Source organism: Thamnophis elegans, chromosome Z (assembly GCF_009769535.1).
Source record: "Thamnophis elegans isolate rThaEle1 chromosome Z, rThaEle1.pri, whole genome shotgun sequence".
NCBI lineage: Eukaryota > Metazoa > Chordata > Lepidosauria > Squamata > Colubridae > Thamnophis > Thamnophis elegans.
Window position 1 is genome coordinate 59,542,381 of NC_045558.1, and position 24,464 is coordinate 59,566,844.

Here is a 24,464-nt window from a genome sequence, read left to right on the forward strand (position 1 = left end):
TTCATACCTGGAATACTGCAACCAATTTTGGTCACCATACTACAAAAAAGATGTTGACATTTTGGAAAAAGTTCAGAGAAGAGCAACTAAGATGATCAAAGTCCTGGAGATTATATCATATGAAGAATGGCTACAAATTTTGGGTCTGGTTAACTGCTAGTCTAAAGAAAAGAAGAATTAGGGGTGACATGATAGCAGTTTTCTACTATTTAAGGAGCTGCCACAAAGAAGAAAGGGTCAAATTGTTCTTCAAAGCACCAGAGGGCAGGACAAGAAATAATGGTTGGAAACTGATCAAAAAGAGAAGCTGGAATTAAGGAGAAACTACCTAACAGTAAGGACAATTCTGCAGTGGATCAGCTTGCCTTCAGAAATCGTGGGCACTCCATCACTGGAGGTTTTTAAGAAGAGACTGGACAATCACGTGTCTGAGATTGTATAGGTTATCCTGCTTGAGCAGAGAGCTGGACTAGAAGATCTTCAAGGTCCCTTCCAGCTCTATTCTATTCTAAATTATAACATTAATCTGACATGCAGTATCCAAACTGATTTTTTTTTTCCTAAAGAAAATATGACTGCCTTTTTCTAAATAAATATCATGATATTTTAATTAAAATAGGGATTATTGGGTTGATAATTTCTCTCTCATTAATTATTGTACTATCTAAACTCTTCTTATTTCTGTTATTAGGGAGAATTAAGGAAAAACATTATTGGTGACACCAAAGATTACAGAAAATAATAATTTACCATTTATGGTTGTAGTGGAGACCTGCACAAATCATCAGGGGAAAGGGCATTACTGACATTTTAAAAGTCCTCAGGGACTACAAATACTAGACGTATGTGCTGGTCAGCTGTTAGGCTAACAGAGTGGCAGAAGCACTGTAGCTGGCATTTATTAAAGCTGTCTATATTTATTAAATCAGCTATATTTGTGTTCCATGGTACATACCAGTTTTTTTGTTTAAATGTGTAGCTTGTGTATAATATATTAACCAATGAGATAAAGAACAGTCCTGTTTGCATCTATACCCTTACTAATCAATCTAGTTATTTCTCTGTTTGAAAGTGTATATTCTATTGATTGAACTGAAATTTTTAAATAAATATTTTCTTACTTTCTTATTGTCACCTATATTAATGTGTAATTGCTCTTTGTTTTAGAGATGAAGAGAAGAACAAGAAACCAGGAACACCAGGAACACCAGGTTCTTGTGACCTGGAAAAAGCCCTTCAAAGGTTGTCCCTTCGGAGGGAGAATTACCTGTCAGAAAGGAGGTTTTTTGAAGAAGAACAGGAAAGAAAGTTGAGAGAATTAGCAGAGAAGGGGGAGCTCCATAGTGGTTCCATTACTCCAACAGAGAGTATTATGTCATTTAGAACACACTCCGGGTTTTCTGAATTTACTGGCTATTCAGGAATATCTATCAGCAGTCGTTCATACCTCCCAGAGAAGCTTCAGATTGTGAAGCCCTTAGAAGGTGATAATAAAGTTCCTTGGCATTTATCTGTTCTCCTTTGTGACTATTTGTGGTCTCTTCTCCATCAGCAAGAAAGAGGAAATTTTTGTAATGCATACTCATTTTACTTTAGAGGTAGCCGTCCTCGTTGTTGGTTTGAACTCTTCTGAGGTCAGGAATTATTCTTTTAAAAAAGTAATGTATACTGTTTCTAATATATTCAGTAGAATATTTATAATTGTTAGGGATTAATCTTGAATTCCTGTGTTAATTTAGATATTCCTCTGTCATTCAAACTGTGAGAAATGTAAACCTAAGTTTCATTGACATGAAGAACAATGATATAGTGACAGTGCATTGAATTTCAACATTATAGGACTATTGACTTTAATGCACTTCAACTAAATACTTGCTACATTGTAGTGTTACAGTCTGAAAGTGGTCCTTAATTTGTTGCAACAAATTCAAGGTAGCATTCATTTCAAAAGCTTAAGTCGCTTTGCCTTGATCTGGCAGGCCACTTACTTCACCAGAAATAGGCTTCCATGAAGCCCATATACAGACCAGTATTAGGATGTCATTTCAAATGGGTGCATCATCTGAATATAAAATCTGCAGCCAGATTATTCTATACTCCAGTAATACCTATTTATATTATTCCAAAGCAACACACAGCATTTCATTTATTAAAATGTAAGATTGTAATAATATACATTCTCTTTTTCAAAAGAATTGACCCATGCACAAAAAAAATCTTGCCATAAGTGTCACCCAAATGCTTAATTTTGGGTTTTGTTTACATTTTTGGAGTTTATAATATTAATCTAACAAATCAACTTTTTTCTTTTTATCTGTAAACTTTTTTTTTTTTTGGAATTTGCATTAGAATTGGGAAATTCTCCCAACACAACTGAACCAATATACATTTTTGGCATTTTGGCTTTTGCAGAGTGCTTATTAAACAAATTAATTTTAGAGAAGAGATAGGTAATCAACTTTCATCTATTGATTATTAGTATTATCTAGGTTTCGGTCACCCAGTTTGTTTTCTTCAATAAACTTTCATTCTCCCTTTTCTCTGTTTCTCCTGGTTTAGCTTTTTCTTTGTGTATGAAACTTTTTCTTGTGTTTTGCGTTAGTGATCATCTTTTAGATTTTACCATATATCTCTTATGCAGGAGATAATTTCAGAATCCTTGTATTTTTTTAAAAAAGAATGATTTATTTAAATGATTGTTTATGAAATTTGGAAATCAACAATACATGTATTTCTATCTGCTATCTAGCTATTCTCTATTTTTCACTTTGCCTATTTTGTTAAAATATATAATTCAAATGCACATAATTTCATTACAACATTTTATTAAACCATTTCTAATTATAGATTAGTAAAGCAATTAATTTATAGATTATTATTATTATCATATTATTTAATTTATAATGGAAATTATTTATTACATATTAAGAATAAAAAAGAGGAGGAAAGAGGAGAGGGTTAATACAAACACATGCACAAAATGTACGTCTAGATTGTCCAATAATATGAACAGAGAAATATATCCTATCCTTTCCTGTCGTATCCTATCCTCTCCTCTCCTCTCCTCTCTTCTCCTAGCCTATTCTGGTTTACATTTTAGGTTACATCTCTGCATAATGGGTCCTGGTGCATGTAGGGTAGGCCTCTGCTTAGGGCCTGTTTTTGTGCTGCTATGATCAATGCTTCAGTGTTGTCTTTTAGTCTGGAATGAGCAAAAAGCAAGCTACTAAATATTTTTGTTTTTGTTTTGGTAAAATCAGAATGAGAGGTAGGTCCAATCCATAAGAATATTCCATATTATTCTTGGTCTAGTAGTTAAGGCACAGGATTACTCTTGGTGTAGTGGTCAAGTGAGTAAGCTAGTCTAGAAATTGAGGGATATAACTTTTAAATGTCCTTTCTCATCCCCTTTCCTCTCTACATTGAAGTGGCAAAAATATCACGGAGGGTTTTTCTTAACTCAGTTCAATTTTTAAAAAGTTTAACCCAAACCCATGTTTTTTAGACAGACAATTGGTCAATATCTTTCTATATAGGGTTAATAATCATTTTTATTACATTGAGGTAAATTGGATTTATTTCTTAGTCATTGAGGTAAATTGGATTTATTTCTTAGTCAACATATCAGAGTCATTGATTGAGATGGTCAATTGAACAAGCAAACAAATAAAGGATACATTGCGAATTTGGTCTGAGGGAGCTAGTTTATGCCTTCAAGACAGTCTTGTCTCCTGATGATTGCCTGAACAAATCCCTGCAGGTTGTTTGGCAAGATTTCAGAAGTGGATTACCATTCCCTGCTTCCTAGAGTTATAGCGATTGGACCAAATTCACCCAGCTGAATTTGTGGAACTCACTATCTCCTAGTTTCTAGCCTGGTACCTTAACTAGTACACCAAACTGACTTGTCTTAATCAGAATTATGCCTTCTCAAAAACACTACTTCTATTTTGTCCCTAGTAACAAAAATGATGTAAAACAATGTTTGATACTTGCAAACTGAATCTATCAAATGATGATTTCTTGCAGAACAGTTGTTTTGATGCTTCATCAGCAATTAAGATATAACTACATATAATGAGGATTATAAGCAGTAAGTTCATAATTCAAATTTCTATACTGACCTGTTTGTTCTATTGTCTTCCAAGGTTCTGCCACACTGCATCATTGGCAACAGCTTGCTCAGCCTCATCTAGGAGGCATCCTTGATCCAAGGCCTGGGGTTGTTACTAAGGGCTTCCGCACTCTTGATCTTGATCTGGATGAAGTGTATTGCCTTAATGATTTTGAAGAAGATGAGTCAGGTGAAATTACATACAAAGGCTTAACTACCTCGACACCGATTCAGCATGCAGAGACCTCAGGTGAGAGGTGTCAGGCACCAGTGACTGTTTCAGACAGCAAGAATTACCCAAATCACTCTCAGGCTTTCCCAGAGGAGATGCATGAACCTGCAACTGATGATGAGGGGTCTGGTGAGGGAACCTCATTAAGTCCAGCACAACTGCCATGTTTGCAGGATGTTGATAACTGGGCCATTCTTACACCTCTCCAGAGCAGCATCCATAATGTTGCTTCATGTTTAACTTCACAACAGTGTACACAAGAATTAACATTAGCCAGTTTCTGAAATAGGATTTCTAACTATTACTGGAGGAGCGGGGGTACAACCCAAAAGAAGTGCATAATCCCTATTCTTCAATTTGATGAGAGAAGGCTGTTAAAAGGATGCAATCCATTGGGGTTCTCAGAAAAAAGAAGCCAGTTCTTTTGGTTCCAAGTTTGCATGAGTAGGGTACAGTTTGCATATTGCCATTCTTTTGGGATTTGTGTTGTAATGGTTATATTCTAAGATTATTATTTAATGTTTATCTAAAGACAAAGTAATTGAGAGTGAATGGCAGAATTTCAGCATTGTTATCTGTAATAAGTGGTCCTTGAAATCAACCACTTTGATTCTTAAGGATAAAATTGCATACTGGCTTAAATGGTGTAAGTTTTTAAAGACTATTTTAATAACTGTAGGAGAGACTGAGGCTAGAAGGCTTGGTATTAAAAAACCCAGAATGATACAAAACTCTACAGGGATCAACATCCAAGTCATTTGGACCATGGAGGAGCAAAAAGGTGTAAACTGCTAAGACTTTATATGTCAGTTCTTTCCTATTAATATCTAGCTATGAGCTATGGAAAAAATAAGGCCAAATGATTGAATCATTATATTTACCATATTTTTTGGAGTATAAGACGCACATGAGTATAGGATGTACCTTAGTTTTTGGGGAGGAAAATGGGGGGGGGGGGATTCTGCCTACTGGATATTCATTTTTATTCCCATAACACCAGAAAAGCAAGCAAACAATACTATAATAAAAGACACTTTTTGCCACTGTTTTTCTTTCCCCAGGTGGCCGGGGAAACTCTTAATAAGCTTAACTAGATGTCTGGCCATTCAGCCAAAAGCACTTCACACCTGTAAAAATGTAACAAAGCTGAAACAACAAACCAGCCCAGCGCTTACCTGAAGGAAACCATTGAGAAAACTCAGCCGATAGGAAAAATCCCTGCCTTGCCTTTAAAGGGATTATCCCTAAAATAATAGAAATCATGTAGCCACAGGAACTCTCTGCCTTGGCCTTGAGATGATTATCTCCCAAAAATAGAAACTGGACAAAAGAAGTACCTCTTAAGGCAGTCTTCAAATCTTTTGTCCTCAGCTTCTTCCAGCTGGAACTAACCGGGAAATTTTTCCAATAGTATGTTGCAGTAAAAATATTTGAAGCTTTTTTTCAGCCCTAATGAGGTGCTAACAAGTGAAGTGATCTTCTGTGCTTTGCCTGAAATGAAGATCACTTCACATGTTAGCACCTCATTAGGGGTGAAAAAAAGCTTTAAAAAAAAAGCTTTAAAAAACCTATATTGGGAGTATACGATATACCCATATTTTCAGCTTATTTTAGGGGGGGGAGTGCATGTCATACTCAAACAAATATGGTATATTTTTGCTGCCTATTACTGGTTTTTGGTCCATATATATATATTGAACTATCTAAAAATACGAATTCCAGTTGTAGCTATAAAAGAAGAGACAGAAATCATGATCCCTGGAACTTAAAATAATTACCCACTTAGCTTTTGTTATCCTCTGCTAATATCACCAGAGTGTAGAAACTACCATTGAAGAGATATTTGCCTTTATCCATCATTAATCAATTTGGCCATTGTGCAAGTGATAGGCCATCCACCTGCCTCCCACCTGTAATTAGCTCTGTCGTTTTTGCTTCAGACATGTTAATCGATGGAGACTTAGCTATCACACACCACTTGGGCTGCTTGTCCCCAGGGAATGATGCTGAGCTGTCAGATGTTGCTTTAACGGCATTCTCTCTGGCCCCTGTATATGTGTGTGTGTGTGTGTGTCTGTCTGTGTGTGTCTGTTTCTGTGTCTGTGTGTAGTTAGAATTTTTATTCATTTTCTGTATGCTAAGCAAGATTATCTGAAGGATATGGATTAATTATGTTGCTAGAATTCACAAGAAATTATGTAGTCCAGTGTGTTGCCTTAATTTTACCAAATGTAGCAAATGAAAAGGCAACATAGCTGAACACCTGGGTTTTTCCCCAAAAATCTTTGCACATTGATAAAAAAAAGAATGCTAAAGACACCAAGCTCAAAGGTATATATTGTTTTTAAACGTTCTCAAATGAGCTTTCTAAAAGTAGTTATTTCCCAATGTTCCAATGCGGGTGTCGCACATTGGCGGTTGTGACACATATTTTGAGCGACGGAGCTGCAGCAGAGGGATGAAAGAGCCACATGTGGCTCCAGAGGTTGTTGACCCCGCAACCTAAACAGAAATGAAACAGAGAATGCTTCTTCTTACTTCATTGCTCAGCCTCCTTGTTGTCTCATTGCTTAGGCTACTTTATGACTGGGGGAAAAACCCACCCAGTATTGATTGAGATTTTACTATGTGATCCATAAAACCCAATACATGGACAATTACCTGTGTAAGTGCTTGATGACTTGGGAATTGGGGTAATGCTGTATGATATTTGAGTTAATTGATACAATTTAAAATATTGCAGCATTTCAAATTCTGCATCATTCTGTCTTCTGATTTACATTAGCCCATGTTCTGATATCCTATTTGAAAAATCTCCTGATCCAGTAAATAGAGATCTGTTGTTTTTTTTTTTTGTTGACTGCAAAAGGATACAAAGACAAATTATGAATCAAAAGTATAACACACAACCTGTGACTTTTGCAGTACTTCTGGATCCAGTACTGTATATGAAAGGATATGGTTTGCATCATATTATATTTTTGTCATGGCTGTAGAGTCCTATGTCTGGTAATTGAAACAGATCCCAGTTTTCTTTTAAAATAAGTAATCTGAAGTAAAACCTTTTTCAACACTGGATATAACATGTTCCTAATTCTGATTGGTTACCATTCAAGAGCTGTATTTCAAGCTGTATTTCTGCAAATGTAATAATGAAAATCATTTTCATAGGTGTTCTTTTGGCTCTTTACATTTTACATTTCATACATAGAATTGAGAACTCTTATGAAAATGCAGTTATGGAATGGGAAATTCTTACTGAAATCTAAAAAAAATGTATTTGCTATAATTGTATTTTGGTAACTTCCGGTCAATCTTTGATAAGTGAATGAAAGAAGAGATTATTTTATTTTTTATTTAACAGCACTGATATTTTCAGCAAAAGAAAGTAGTTTGAGAAATCATTTGGTAGCTGGAGAAAAGGACAGTACTTTCAACATACACTTAGATTTTTTTTTCAAAATAAATAATAGCAAAACCTTATTGTCGATCACATAATTATCTTTTTTATATGTTGGACCAAATAACTGTTGAGTATTTGTTGGAGTTCATATTGGAATTAAAACCTGACATTCTTTTTATTTTTGAATTGTTGGTGATAGTGATCACTTACAGGCCACTCACAGTTTCCTGACAGAGAATACTGCAGCCATATGAAAAGCTGATTACTAGAAGATGCTGCCATATTTCTCTAAGTGGTATCTTTGCAGGATTAGTCTTTCTAGATGTTAAAAAATTATTTCTCTTTCATAGTCAAGAAAACTCACCCACTAGGTTCAATTGCTACTTTTAGCAGCCTTTTCCTATCTTGTATATTAATAATAATGAGCTGGGTCTACTTTGTTTACTGCAACAGGTTTCTGCTAATATAATTCCTTAGTGTAAGAAAAATTATGAAATGGATAATGCAGACATGGAGATAGGTGCAAACTTTTATCCATTTGAATAATTGTGTAATCTAAAATTTTCATATTCCTTTATTCGGCTATTATTTGTCATCTAACACTGAACTACTCTTTTTCTTTTAAATTTAGCTTTTCTCTCCATATAGTCTCTTTCCATTATTGAGTAATTTGAAATTTTCTCAAATATTTTAACCTGGTTACACTTGCAAAGAGAGTCATGATTGCCATAACCCTTGAATGTCATTGTTTACACTAATCCCTGAAGTAGCAGCAGCATGAGTTTTTAAGGTGATATAAATAATTTTTGGAACATTGATACTGTAGTAGTGAGTCATTGAAAAATGCAGAATAGTATATCACAGAAATGGAATATTTTTTTTTATTTTGAGCCACCTTGTTATATTAACACTTTTTAAAACTTTCCCTATTTCATATGCAATAACTCTTTTCACATAATTATCTTCATTATATGTTTGTTTGGCTGCCAGTTTTACAGGAAATAGCCACAATAAGCATGTACTTTTCTCAGTCGCTCTGTAAATTTAAAAAGATTTTGTAGTTGTACTAAGACACCAGGTTATTATATATATCCTGTCATGGATAAAAAATATTTTAGAATGTAGTCACATCATAAGAGTAAACAATCACAAAAGGTTTCTTGTATATGTTTAATCATAATAATGTATTCAAGATTTTTAATCTCTGCAATCATGATGACTATGCAGTTGTACTTAATTTTGGATTGCTTCTATGACTGTTGATGGATGCATGGCATTTTCACTTTATGAATTGCTTTGCAACCAAGGGGCTATCTATAAAGTATGTCATATGTCAGAAGTGAAAAATTGGCATGATTAAACAATCTATGATACTGAAAACAGAAAGAGTAATGTTGACAAAAACATGTTCCCTTTCCCATATTTGCTTCCTTGTTCTTGTTCTATTATCACAAGAGGAGATGCTTTTCATTTTTTGTGTCTGCTTGCAATTTACCCAGGCACATCCATTTTCCTTAATAATCCTTCATTCCCCAATATTCATAAATGTGTTTGATAGGGTCAGAATCTATCCTTATTTTTCTTGTATCCACTTCATTTTTCTGTGTCCTACTTAGCAGTTGTATATTATCCTCATTCTATGCAATGCTTATGGTTTTGGTTTTTTTAGAGATTTGCACTCATAAAAGTTATACTAATTACATTAAAATAAATTAGAACTTTAAAGCAATATAATTTGAAAGAATGATGTAGCTCAGTTTGTAGCAATAAAACAGTATGAAATAATAATAAGAACTATGCCTCGACTTATGACCATAATAGAACCTGTGCATAATGTTTTTATGTCATGATCATAAATAGACCAGTCACATGACTAATCTGATTTTACAAGCTTTTTTGCAATATCATTAAGCAACAACTATGATTGTTAAACAAATCCTAAAGCCCAGGCATGATTGGTAGTTTGTAAGATCAGATGCAGATAAAAGTCTCCAAGCCTGGAATGGTGTGTGTTCACAGCATGCCAAAGGAGATGTTCTCTCAATTCCAGACATCATTGGCTTTTTCCATTCTGATGCCCCCTCCCAGCAAAGCAGATCTGGAGACAGTAAGAGACAGTGGTTAAATCTGGTCCATGGGGCCACCCTGGAGACAGCAAGGGGCCGCCCCTGTCACCTTGTCCCTGCCCCTGGGCACATGCACAGGAGGTGTCGAGCACACAGGTATCCCCTGTGACCATCTTGCCCCAGAGACTGACCGCATAATAAGTGCTTCCCTTTCACTGGGACACCAACCCCTGTGCACTCGCTGCCTCCTGTGTACAAGGAGATGGGGTAGGGCTGAGGCAGCAAGGACCAGCCTCTTGTCTCCAGGACAGCTCTACAGGCTAGATCAAACCACATTGTGGGCCTTGTGTTTGACATGTCTGACCTAGCTATTCCTCTAAGTGCAGGGTTGAGCCCAGTTCCTGTGGTGTGATATAGCAGGGGACCCCAACCCCGGGTCTGTGGACCGGTACTGTGCCAAGTGAAGCAAAACCACATCCCCTTGGGTCTAGGAAAAACTCTCTCTCCATAGAACTGGTCCCTACTGCCCAAAAGGGTGGGGGGTCGCTACGATATAAAATTATCATGGCATGTTGGCTGGAGTTTGGTAGATTTTTAACTGGTGGTTTTTATTTTCAATATAGCTATAATGGATTGAGGATTGTTAGTCACCAGGGTTATCTTTCTTTTGTCATGGTTAATAAGCCAATCTTATGGTTATTAAGTGAATCATTTGGTTATAAAATGAATCCGGCTTTCCCCATTGATTTTTTCTTGTCGGAACCTGGGAAGGTTTCAAATAGCAATCAATGATTCTGTGACACGACAAAGTGAGAGTTCAAGTCCTGCCATCTCCATGAAAGCCAGTTGGGTGAGTTTGGGCCATCATTATCTCTCAGCCCAACTCAACAGATTTGTTGTGAGGAAAATAGGAGGAGGAAGGTATGTTGGATATGTTCACTGTCTTGAATTTGTAAAAATAATAAAGGCAGAACAGAAATGAATAACTTTGAAAATATATGCCAGTTGCCAAGCTCCTGAATTTTGATCATAGGATCATGTGGACACTGCAATAGTCACAACTGCAAGAAGTGATCATGTCATTTTTCCAGTAGCCTCATATCTGAAACAGCTGTTAAATAAATAGTTTTAAATTGAGGGCTACCTTTACAAGCTTGCATGATTCACTCAACTGTAAGAAAGCACCAGCTTGAATCCCAAAATATATTCTTGTGAAAAAAAAAGGTTTCTTGCATTCAATATTGGCTCTGCCAAAGAGTTTCACAAAGAAGAACACATGTTGGGAGAAAAAAAACAGATGTTTACTGAGTCTTGGTTGTCTCCTACTGCTTTCTATTTTCTTCTGGATGATTTCCAAACCTTGTAGAGATGCTTTTCAGGAACATAATAAATTACATTATATTCTTTTCAGCACCTCTCATTTCTTTCCAGTTTGGCGAAATATATAATTTTTTCATTGTAACATGAGAATATATACAATTTTAAAATTTAGATGACTTGTTGAAGATGACATACTTTATGGTCTGCTTAGCTTTGCATTGTACAGTTGCATCCTATAGCAATTTATAAATACAAATTTGGATTTTGTATGGGTCTATAATCTGTTTTGTTGCAATACCACAAAATAAGATATTTATCTTATATTCAGCTATTCAGATAGTTTTATTAATTGATTGATTTAATTGCCATCTGGTACAGCAGCAGGTGTTTTGTTTGTGTTTTAGATGGAGGTGAAAAATAAATGCTGCAGATGGGCAATAGTGGATCCATAATAATTATGCTGGATACAAAAATAATACATAAAAATGATCCAAAGCTATATGACAAAGGTATGTGAACCTCTAGATTATCAATTCATTTAAAGGGGAAATTATAGTCAGTTCTTTCAATCAAAGGATGATAATCAGGTATGAGTGTAGTAGGTCCTCTTTATTTAAGAAGAGAATTCTGGAAATTCTCTGTTAAACTCTTACATCATAATAGATATTTAGAAGTGTTTCATAGCTTGAACAAAGGAAATATCTAAGGACATCTGAAAAACAGCTATTAATGTCTACCAGATTAGAAAATATTATAATACTATTTCTAAAGGGTTTAAACTTGACCAGCCCACTGTCAGCCAGATTGTGTACAAATGGAGGCAATTCAATCTGGTAGTTACCTTCTCCAAAGTAATGGTATAAAATATTTGTTCTCAAAGAATCTCAGGAAGTTCTAATGAACTAAAGGCTTCTTTTACATGGAGAATGTCAGTGTTGATGAGAATAGCATAAGAAGAACACTGAACAGCAATAGTATGCATGCCATGGTTGCAAGAAGAAGGCCACTACTCTCCATAAAAGATCATTGATGCCCAACTGTAGTTTGCAAAAGACCATGTGAATAAGCCTGAAGGCTACTGGAATAATTCTCTTTGGCAAAAGGCTAATTCTGCATTCCAGCATAAGAACTTTAACCCATCTGTGTAATTTAGAACAATATCATCAAGCTTGTTGGATGAGAAGTGAAACGTCTTTAAAGAAAAACAAGGAAGTCCAGTTGCCTATTGAAAAAGCACCTTTGGGGCAACCATGGCCTAGATAATTGGGAATCTCCAAAGACAAAGAATGGTTAAAGCAGAGGAAAGTTAGTATTTTGGAATGATAAATTAAAGACCTTAGTCCTAGAGAAATGTATGAGGAATTGAAATGAGCAGTTCTTGTGGGGAAGCCCATCAACATCCCTAATTTGAAGCTGCTCTGAAAGGAGGAATGGGCTCAGATTCCTGCAAGCTCATATGTAGGATTGATCAACAGGTATCAGAAACATTTAATTGATGTGAACACTGCCCAAGAACAGCACACCAGTTACTGAAAGGAAAAGTTCACAGTTTTGTCACATACAAATATATAGCTTTGGATCATTTTCCTCAATAAATCGAAGAACAAATATAATGTTTTTGACTCACTTGTTAATTGAGTTCTCCTTATCTAGTTTTAGGATTTGCTTGGAAAAATGATTATGTTTGAGGTCATATTTACACAGAATTATTACAAATTCAAAAATGTTCATAGACATTTAAGTACCACTCTGTACTATTATTTTTGTATCTTAAAATTTTTTATTGTCTGGATCCATTACTGAATCAAAGTGATGGAATATATTTGCCTGGATCAGTGTAAAAGAAATTGAAATATATGAGTTCTAGGTATTGCACATTTTTGTTAAGAGTTAATTATATCTTACCCATAAAATAAATTTGCTAATATAGATTAAAGTATTATATTTACTTCTTGCAGAATTAGCATTTATCACTTCTTTGTCCCCATGTAATACTTCCAATAATGTAGCAATAAGTTCAAATAGATATTTGGATTGCTTAGTATTGGGGCAATTTAGCATGATATTGTTGTCTTTCCTAATGATATTTTAAACAGGGACGTGCGCTCATTAGAGGCAGGGGAGGCAGGGCCTCACCAGTTTCCTGAAGAAAAAGAAAGAATTTTAAAGATTTTTTTAAAATAATTAAAGCCAAGCTAGTTGCTACCAGAGTCCAAGTCACAGTGACTTGGAGTCTGCTTAGTGCTAATTGTAGGGGGAGGCCAGAGAACTATGGGCCTCCTTTGCCTAAGGAATTTTTCGCCTTTTAACAGTTACGCAAGGGTTAAAAAACAAAAAAAATAGTATGCAAATGAGGCCCATAGTTCTCGGGCCTCTTCCTGCAGAGGGCACGTGGTGGCTCTAGGAGCCACTATCCTAGCCTGCCTGGCCCTGGAGCCTGGCTAGACCAAATCTGAAATTTTGGCGCAGCTGGAAGGTATGTGGGTCAGAGGGACGGGGCAGGGGGGAGGAATTCAATTTATTTGTAATGTAATTGTAATTTGTTTTTATTGTGTGCGTGTGTGTGTGTGTTTTACTTTTTAAAGTGCCTTCCGGGCCGAGTGAAGCAACAACCTTCGGACAGGAAAGCATACAGCTTGTTAGAGAAGTAGATTTTAAGGGGGGTTTGAAACAATAGCAATCTTACAAGCTTGAGGTTGGCACATTAATACAAAGTTTCTGTACAGGCTCCAAGCCATCTTGTTTCATTTCCATATTCAACATAAACAGCTAGGAAAAGTTGTTAGATCAAATCAGAGAAAAGAACAGACTTTCTGTGGTCTGAATGGATTTGTACTTGAAACTCCTATTAATAAATAAATATTACGTGGGGGCTGCTTGAGTGGATAAATGAGTATGTTTGATTCGGAGGGCCTGTCGGGGGATGCGGGAGCCACAGGGGTGGTTGAGGGAGCCACGGTCACGGGAGTGGGCCGGAGCATCACGGTCGTAACAGGGAGGGGCAGATATGGCGGGGACTTTAGGGCTGGCCATTACCGGGGAAGGAGGGCTCGCTACGTCATAGAGATCCCTCCTTCCGGCCCTATGAGTCCCACTCCAAGGCCAGATGGCGCAAGTAATCAGGACCCTGGTCTCAGGCTGCTGTCGCTAAATGCCAGGTCTATAGTTCACAAGGCTCCCCTCGTCCGGGACTTAATTTTAGACGAGAGGGCAGACCTGGCATGTATTACTGAAACCTGGCTGGGCCTGGAGGGAGGAGTCCCCCTCGTAGAGATGTCCCCAGAAGGATTTCAGGTGCTTCATCAGCCGAGAGCCCAGGGAAGGGGTGGGGGTGTGGCTATTGTTATCCGGGAGTCTTTAGCACCTCGTAGGATCCCTGCTCCAGAGCTTGTCAGGTGTGAGTCCCTGCTGGTGAAGTTGGACCTCATGGGTCAAGTGGGTTTGCTGTTAACGTACCTGCCTCCCAACAGCGTTGCTGCAGCCCTCCCCTCGCTCCTCGAGTCGGTAGCCGAGCTGGCAATTGAGTTCCCCAGGCTTATGGTACTGGGGGATTTCAATTTGCCTTCGCTCGGTGAACACTCTGACGGGGCGCAGGAGTTCATGGCTTCCATGACAGCCATGGGCTTGACCCAGGTAATTCGGGGCCCAACCCACTCAGTGGGTCACATGCTTGACCTCGTATTCCTCTCAGAGCAGTGGACTTGTGATCTTGGTCTGAGGGGTAATGAGATCATACCCCTGTCGTGGTCAGACCACTGCCTACTGAGGCTTGACTTCCGGAGACCAAACCCCCACTGTAGGGAGGAGGAACCGACCAGGTGGTTCCGCCCCAGGCGACTTATGGACCCCTTGAGGTTCCAGACGGAGCTTGGGGTTATTCCTGACACTCTCGCCCACAGTCCGGTGGAGACTCTGGTTGCTGCCTGGCACTCGGCAGCATCGGAGTCCCTTGACCGGATTGCGCCACTACGGCCGCTCCGAGGTGGCGGATCCCGGAGGCCCCCTTGGTTTACCGAGGAGCTCCGGGAGAGGAAGCGCCGGAGGAGACGCCTAGAGCACCTATGGAGGTCCGATAAATCCGAATCGAGCCGAGCACTCTTAACAACTTGCACCAAGGAGTACATCAGGGCACTTAGGACAGCAAAAAGATCGTATATTGCCACCTTGGTTGCGTCTGCTGAGTCTCGCACAGCCGCCCTGTTTAGGATAACCCGTTCCCTCCTAAATAGGAGGGATACGGGGGACCCCTTGCAGGGTAGGGCTGAAGACTATGTCCAGTTCTTAGCGGACAAAGTTGCTCGGTTTCGATCGGACTTGGACTCCACCTTTGCAGATCCAGCCGAGGCACAGGAGGACAATTTGGCAGACCATCGCTGGGTTGAGTTTCAGGATGTTGCCCCCGGGGACGTGGACAAGGCCATGAGAGCTGTGAGTGCCTCCACTTGTGTACTGGACCCGTGTCCCTCCTGGCTGGTTGCCAACAGCGGAGAGGTGACACGGGGCTGGATCCAGGTGGTTGTCACCGCCTCCCTTCGGGAGGGGATCTTCCCCTCCGCACTTAAAGCAGCGGTGGTGAGACCCCTCCTGAAGAAACCATCTTTGGATCCAGCCGTTGTTAACAATTATCGCCCAGTCTCCAACCTCCCCTTTGTTGGGAAGGTTGTTGAGAAGGTGGTGGCCTCCCAGCTCCAGCGGTCCTTGGAGGAAGCCAGTTATCTTGACCCATTCCAGTCCGGCTTCAGGCCGGGTTACAGCACAGAAACCGCTTTGGTCGCATTGACCGATGATCTCTGGAGAGCCAGGGATGGAGGCCATGCCTCCATCTTGGTTCTCCTTGACCTCTCGGCGGCTTTCGATACCATTGACCATGGTATCCTTCTGCGACGACTGCGGGAGGTGGGGGTGGGAGGCACTGTCTTATGGTGGTTCTCCTCCTACCTCTCGGACAGGTCGCAGTCGGTGTTGATTGGGGGGCAGAGATCGACCCCTAGGCCCCTAACATATGGGGTGCTGCAGGGGTCGGTCTTATCCCCCCTACTATTTAACATCTACATGAAACCGCTGGGCGAGATCATTCGGAGGCACGGGATAAGATACCACGAATACGCGGACGATACCCAGTTGTATCTGTCCGCCCCGTGCCAACTCAATGAAGCGGTGGACGTGATGAACCGGGGTCTTGAAGCCGTTAGGGACTGGATGAGGGCTAACAAGCTTGTATTCAACCCAGAAAAGACCGAGTGGCTGTTGTGTTTCCCTCCCAATAATTTGGCTAGTGTTCCATCACTCAGGCTGGGGGGCCAAATATTATACCCCTCAGACAGGGTTCGCAACTTGGGAGTCCTCCTGGACCCACAGCTGACCTTTGATCATCATCTGTTGGCTGTGACCAGGGGGGCATTTGCCCAGGTTCGCCTGGTGCGCCAGTTGCGACCCTACCTGAATCGGGAGGCTCTCACAACAGTCACTCGTGCCCTTGTGACCTCTAGGCTGGAATACTGCAACGTGCTCTACATGGGGCTGCCCTTGAAGAGCATCCGGCGACTTCAGCTAGTACAGAATGCGGCCGCGCGAGTGATTGTGGGTGCACCTCGGTTCGCCCACATAACACCTATCCTCCGCGAGCTGCGCTGGCTACCTGTTGATCTCCGGGTGCGCTTCAAGATGCTACTTACCACCCATAAAGCCCTCCATGGTAGTGGATCTGGGTACTTGAGAGACCGCCTCCTGCCAGTTACCTCCTTGCGACCTATTAGATCACACAGATTAGGCCTCCTCCGAGTTCCATCCGCCAGTCAGTGTCGACTGGCAACTACGCAGAGGAGAGCCTTTTCAGTAGTAGCTCCGACCCTTTGGAACGATCTCCCCATGGAGATTCGTACCCTCACCACCCTCCAGACCTTCTGCACAGCCCTTAAGATCTGGCTATCCCGTCAGGCCTTGGGTTAAAGATTATAATCCGTCCCCTCCCGAATGATGAATGAATGTTGCTTTTATTTTTAATTATGTATTGTTTATATGTCATTGTGTGTACTCCCTTCCCCTATACGTTGTAAGCCGCCCTGAGTCCCCTCAGGGAAAAGGGCGGCCTATAAATAAATTTATCTACAATCTACAATCTACAATCTACAATAAAGGATTGTGATGTGCATTTTGAAGGCAAAACTGCTTCAGATCAGCTGCAGCTTGGGGGAAGCCAGGGCTTGTGAGTTTGCCAACCGTGCATGTGTGTGTGTGTGTGTGTCGCGTCGGGGCAGCGCCAAACGCAGTCTGACCCTCCGACAACCTAGCTGGAAAAGAATGGGGGGGAGTGGAAAAACAAGAGGCGGTTTGAGCCCAATCTAACGGGTTGTGGGGATGAGGAGGAGAGTCGCCTGTTCCTTTAATTTGCTCTGTTTCCTCCCCGCTCCATAATTGGCAAACCGCATCTTCACAATCCAGGACCACGTGGTTCTCTCGGGGAGAGAGAGAGAGAGGGAGAGAGAGGAGGGCGCCTTTGGAAAGGGGGCTGCTGACACAGAAATCCTCCCTCCCATCTCTCAGGTCTCTTTCCCCACCCCATCCCTCCGCTCCCCCCAAAATCCACCCTCTGCCTCGCCAAGCCGCCGCGATGTCCTCAGAGAAAACAAGTGAAGAAGCGCCCTGGAGGCATGGGGGGGGGCGGAGTGGGAAAAACACGTGGGGGAGGGAATCGCGCGTGCCTGCATGTGCCACGGAAGACCCCCATCTCCACCCACCCTCTCCAAGCAAAATGGATAAGGCTTGACCAAGTGGGGAGGAGCGAGGGGTATTTTGGGCAGATCTGGAGCAGGAAAGTTTTTGTGTGGTGCTAGGGGCAAAGTTGCAGTCTTTGGGAAGGTGGTGGGGTGGGGGGAGGGAGGGAGGGAAAGAAGAGCCGTGTTTTTTCTTTCTCTTTTTCTCCGCCTCACTGGCAATGAAGGTCATCGCACGTCACTGATTTTAAACTATTGGAAATTACCATGCCAGAGTAATAAATAATACTTCCTGTTAATGGCCACTCTAAAGCATTCATGTCTGCTGAGAGTCCTTACAATAAGGACTGTCCTTGTAAAACGAAATTAACAAGACTCTTCTCATAGATATTAATATATCAGAGGAGCTACATAATAAAGAGATTTAGAAATATTGGATATTTATTGCACAGATCACAAGTAGAGTATAATATCACTTTTCCATCTATTAGTTTGAGAATATAAAAGTTCTTTTAATATATAAATGCAAATAATGTTCTCTCTTTTTATTGTAGTACATCATCCTGGAAAGTGCATGTCACAAACCAACTCCACATTTACTTTTACCACATGCCGTATTCTACATCCTTCCGATGAACTCACACGAATCACACCAAGGTAAGGGTTTTCAGAGAGGTGTTTTAGTTTCTAAAAGTGCAGAAATTTTAAGTTTAATCAAATAAGCAAAATGAGTTTAATAATTGTATTTGATACTGTCTCAATTTAATTTACATATACAGTTGCAAGAAAAAGTATGTGAACTCCTTGGGATTATGTGGAGTTTTGCATGAATTGGTCATAAAATGTGCTCTGAACTTCATCTAAGTCACAACAATAGAAAAACACAGTCTGCTGAAAATAATACTACACAAACATTAGATGTTGCCATGGTTTAATTGCACATAACATGTAAACATTCACAGTGCAGGGAGGAAAAAGTATGTGAACAGTTGGACTTAATAACTGGTTGACCCTCCTTTGGCAGCAATAACCTCAACCAAACGTTTCTTGTAGTTGCAGATCAGACCTGCACAACGATCTGGAGTAATTTTGGACCACTCCTCTTCACAAAACTGTTTCAGTGTAACAAAATTCTTAGGATGTCTGGTGTGAATCGCTCTCTTAAGGTCATGCCACAGCATTTCAATCGGGTTGAGGTCAGGACTCTGACTGGGCCACTCCAGAGGGCGTATTCTGTCCTGTTGAAGCCATTTTTGTGCTGACTTACTTGTATGCTTTGGGTCATTGTCCTCTTGCATCACCTACCCTCTGCGGAGCTTCAGTTGGCGGACAGATGGTCGTACGTTTTCCTGCAAAATGTCTTGATAAATTCTGGAATTCATTTTCCCATCAATGACAACAATCCGTCCAGGCCCTGAGGCAGCAAAGCAGCCCCAAACCATGATGCTCCCTCCGCCATGTTTTACAGTGGGGATGAGGTTTTGACGTTGGTGTGCTGTGCCTTTTTTCCTCCACACATAGTGTTGTGTGTTTTTCCCAAACAACTCAATTTTGGTTTCATCTGTCCACAGTATATTTTGCCAGTAGTGCTGTGGAACATCCAGGTGCTCTTTTGCAAACTTCAAACGTGCTGCAATATTTTTTTTGGACAGCAATGGCTTCTTCGTGGTGTCCTCCCATGTACTCCATTCTTGTTTAATGTTTTCCTTATTGTAGATGTGTCAACAAAAATGTTAGCATGTGCCAGAGATTTCTGTAGGTCTTTAGCTGACACTCTAGGATTCTTCTTTACCTCATGAAGCATTCTGGGCTGTGCTCTTGCAGTCATTTTTACAGGACGACCACACCTAGAGAGAGTAGCAACAGTGCTAAACTTTCTCCATTTGTAGACAGTCTGTTTTACCATGGACACATGAACATCAAGGCTTTTGGAGATACTTTTGTAACCCTTTCCAGCCTCATGCAAGTCAACAATTGATCGTAGGTCTTCTGAGAGCTCTTTTCTGCGAGGCATGGTTCACAAAAGACAGTTCTTCTTGAAACCAGTAAACCCAAAACAGGTGTGTGTTTTTAAAGGGCAGAACAGCTGTCAGCAACACATCCAATATCATCACACTGATTGGAGTCAAGGTTGGCTCACTCCTGGCTCCAATTAGCTCTTGGAGAAGTCATTAGGCTAGGGGCTAACATACTTTTTCCTCCCTGCACTGTGAATGTTTACATGTTATGTGCAATTAAACCATGGCAACATCTAATGTTTTTATAGTCTTATTTTCAGCAGACTGTGTTTTTCTATTGTTGTGACTTAGATGAAGTTCAGAGCACATTTTATGACCAATTCATGCAAAGCTCCACGTAATCCCAAGGGGTTCACATACTTTTTCTTGCAACTGTATGCAGCCACTAGAACCTGTAAGTTTGTTTTAGTTGATGTACACCTGGTACAAGTAAAAAAAATTAGGATGTCACTAAAAGAGGCGTGTTTTGCTATTTTTTTCACCTTTCAGGAGAGAATGAAGATAGGAGAATGATTTATTTTTATTTTATTTATTAAATTTTATGCCACCCATCTCCCCTATAAGATGACTCTGGACAACTGTTCTCAACAATATATTCCCTTTATATCCTTAAACAACCTTCTCCCAAATTCAGCCAGTTTTGCTAAATTTAAGCAGCAAAATCTCAGCATGCTTAGAGGATACAAATGGAATGCTGGAAGTCTATACATGAGTGCAAATTTGGGTTTCTTACTTTTGTCCTGTTTATTAAAACTGAAGCATGTTTCATGTAATATTATCTATTAAATGGAGATGTATTACTAATATTAATTTATTTTTATACTCTGATAGGTTTGTAGTTGATGGTCATCTGTATTGTTGTTATTATTTATGTATTATTAATTCAGAACCACAATATTATGCAACAGCTGGAGAAGAGAATCTCCTTAAACTGTGAATGATGCTTCTTCACAGGTCATGTGAGGAAGACGATGCAACAGCTTTATGTCACCTTATGCTGAGAGGAGATTTAGGGCACACAATATGACCAGCGTGACAGGGGGTGAGCAGCACAGTCAGCAACCTCTATGCTGGCGGAGTCTCATAAAAGGAATGCTAGTGTTCATGGCATCAGCTAACTTGAGGATTTCTTATCAATCTCATTCTCCCCTGTTCCATTTTAACATTAACATGAAGTGACCTAACAAAAATGCTAAATTTCATAGTGCTGATTTTATAAAACCTAACAATAATTGAAGATGCAAAAGGAGATCTTCATTTTCTTTATTTTTAAGAAACTATTCTGGGTATTTCTTCTTCCTTGAGTCCCTCTTCTTCCTTCTCACTAGGTATTGCATATTAGTAAAAGGACTGTTATCAATCAAGATAATATGTAGTATCTTCCTGCTGTTTACAAGTATTGCTTGATTTATAACTGTAATGGAACATGCCTATTACAGTTGTAAATCATAGTAGTCATTAAGCAAAGTGCTCATGTGATCACTTCCCTGTTATAATCCCTGTTCTTCCCATTGTGGTCACTAAGCAGAATATGGAGTGCCTCAGGAGTGGGGAAAGCTCTGTGTGGCCTTATCCAGGCCTTCACTGCAGCACCTCTCCATCTCATACTTGTCATTGCCCTGTTCCAGAAGTGGGTGCCATTTTATCAGGGGCCACAATTCATTGGCACCTCTTTCTGGGTTAGCATCACATGACTTCTATGTAAAAAGGCTGTCTGGAGACTTGGCTACTTCCTAAAGAAGATCTATGGAAAAAATAAGTGGATTGAGTTCTGACGGAGGATGGGGAGGAGCATGTGGAACCCAGCGGAGCAGGAAGCAGAGCAGAGAAGATAGGTGAAGAACTCCTGCAGCATTCCTATCGTGATCGTAAGAGTGGGGGGATTGTCAAGTGCCAAACTTTTGTTAATGTGGATGCTGCGGGGCTGTAATTCTGGACAGGGATTGTAAATCCCTTTCTTAAGTGCTATCATAATTGTGAAAAGTTGTTAAACAAACAGCTGAAAGTGACAATAATCTTTATGTAGCAATATTGATGCATTTGACATTTTAGAAAGGTGAACATTAATCTAACACAAAGTGTTTAAATTTTAAATTAGTGTAGAAGAGTTTTGTTATTATGGGAAGGATTGCAAGAAATACTGGTGTATTAAGGCAAAACTCAACTGGGAAAAATGTGCACACACTGTGATTAAAAGTATGGCTGTTAATTTTTTAGTAAATACTCTGAAGCAGAAAGTTTATGAATCTCAAATTGGTTTTCTTTCCATAGACATCTTCTTAATGGCAATGTTTGTATACAATTATTATTTGAGAGACCTTGAAAAGTTGATTATAGGTCACTTGACAAATACTTGATATGATTTGTGTCATGAAATGATTTAGGCCACAGTTCAGGCACAAGACACATAATAAAAAATTGGCATATGTATATGTACACACTAACACATATACCCACAGAGAGTAAACATGTAAGTGAGAGATAAACTTTATTCTGAGGGTTATGGAATTTTTCTGAAAAGTGTAGGTCACATTGTGAGAGCTTGCAATTGGAGTAATGGCTGAAACTTGGTAACAAACACGTTCAATAGTGAATTATAATAATAAATAAATGAATAGCATATTGACACAACATTGTAATTGTCAGTTGCTCTGGCCTTATGACCTACAATTAAGTCCAGAATTTATATTACTAAGTGAGAAATGTGTTAAGTGAATTTTGCCCAATTTTACAACTTTTGCTACATTTGTAAGTGAATTACTGCAGTAATTTAAATTAGTTGTTAAGTGAAACTGGCTTTCCCATTGACTGCTTGTCAGAAGGTTGCAAAAGATAACCACATGACCCTGGGACACTGTAACTAACATAAATGTGAATCAGTTGTCAAGTATCCAAATGTAAATCATGTGACCATGGGGATGCTGCAGTAATCATAAGTATGAAAAATGATCATGTCACTTTTTCCAGTGTGCATTATAACTTTGAATGGTTACTAAATGAACTATTGTAAGTTGAGGACTTCCTGTACTTACATAATCGCAGCGAAACTAAATCTTAAATTCTTGATCTATACCCTCTCAATTCAGAATTCACATCAGACACCCTCTACTTAATTTGCATTTTCTACAAGAGCAAAGATTCTGTCAAAAGCATTTCTAGTTTACTTTCAAGTTGCCATTAGAAGCGGGGGGGCACATTCCACACATACCTTCTTCAAATATTGTATCTCAGATTATCAAAGCCAGGTTGTAAGGTGTGTCTCTAAAGCCTGCGGGAGTAGCAATAGCAATAGCAATAGCAGTTAGACTTATATACCACTTCATAGGGCTTTCAGCCCTCTCTAAGCGGTTTACAGAGTCAGCATATTGCCCCCACAATCTGGGTCCTCATTTCACCCACCTCGGAAAGATGGAAGGCTGAGTCAACCTTGAGCCGGTGAGATTTGAACTGCCGAACTGCAGATAGCAGTCAGCCGAAGTGGCCTGCAGTACTGCACTCTAACCACTGCACCACCTCAGCTCATGCCTTGTTGGAAAATGTAATTTATGACACAGACTGAAAGGAGCAGAGGGGAACAGGGTCAAAGATGAGCCGAAACCTAGGTCCACCAGAGCAGATGAGTAGATGCTGATATGCTGCTCCTAATAAATCATTGGATTCCTTCTGAAATTTGGCTTGAGACTCATGAATTAATTAGGGCATTTGGCGGAAACTTGAAAGATTCCTTGGAATGTTTCAGCAATGACTTGGTAAAATATTGTAACAGATTCAAATTTACAAATTGTGTGAATTCTCAGGCGTTTGGCAACCTACCTGCACTTTACATTTGCAGGAATCCTTCAATTTCCTTCACATTGACCTGTCACCTAATTGAGAGACATCATGCCTAGAACAGCTTGAATTGGGATTCTTGACTAACAAACTGTGGAATTTGGTTAGTGATGGCAATGGGAGTTGTTGGGAGTACCTTTGCAATGCAGTCTTGTGAAGTTGCACTTTATTATTGCATCAGTTAACAACATGACATAAATTTTGTTTCCAGTTGGGGCTATGTCAAGTTGGGGCTATAAGTCAATAAGTCCTGTACTACTTTATTTGAGAATTTATGTCAAACTTCTCTTGATATTTTTGATTTTATTATTGAAGACAGTAAAAGTATTGCTGTTAGTCTGGTTTTACGTTGCATATTTCCATCACTTTTAGATTACTCCTACTTCCTCAATCTTAAAAAGTCCTATGGGAGAAATTTGTTCATTAGGTGTTTTCTTTGGTTTTAATCAAAGTCAGGAATTAAGCTTGAGAAATAATTTACATACTTTTCTTTTTGCACTTTAATACTGTATCTAAATGCATACAAGAACACATCTCTGAAAATTTTCCCTTATGTTAATTTCTCCTTAAAATAATATGAAAGCAAATTCTTTTTCATCAAATTGAGTAAAAACGGGAAAAAATCAGGATTTTCCTGCTTTTTTTTCTACTTTAGTCTCTTATAGTTTAAGTATAAACTTGAAAATTAATTAGAATGGCCTTTTTTCATTCTTTGTTTTTTAAGTATGAAAACCTATTAGCTGACTTGTAAACTATTATCCAAAGAG

The 24,464-nt window shown here is 39.5% G+C and overlaps 1 protein-coding gene across 2 annotated transcripts in view; it reads left to right on the plus strand.

Annotated features, from left to right (window-relative positions):
• TRAK1 (trafficking kinesin protein 1) overlaps positions 1-24,464 on the plus strand; it is a 110,472-nt gene that overhangs the window by 76,573 nt on the left and 9,435 nt on the right. The window contains exons 11-14 of one of the 2 annotated variants that reach the window (XM_032237537.1): positions 1,168-1,484; positions 4,149-4,364; positions 18,403-18,505; positions 20,821-21,362. In XM_032237537.1, coding sequence (XP_032093428.1) covers positions 1,168-1,484; positions 4,149-4,364; positions 18,403-18,505; positions 20,821-20,893 — 709 coding nt within the window. In that variant the 3' untranslated portion in view covers positions 20,894-21,362. Of the gene's footprint in view, positions 1-1,167; positions 1,485-4,148; positions 4,365-18,402; positions 18,506-20,820; positions 21,363-24,464 lie in introns of those variants that run through there. The other variant, XM_032237536.1, reaches the window with a different exon arrangement.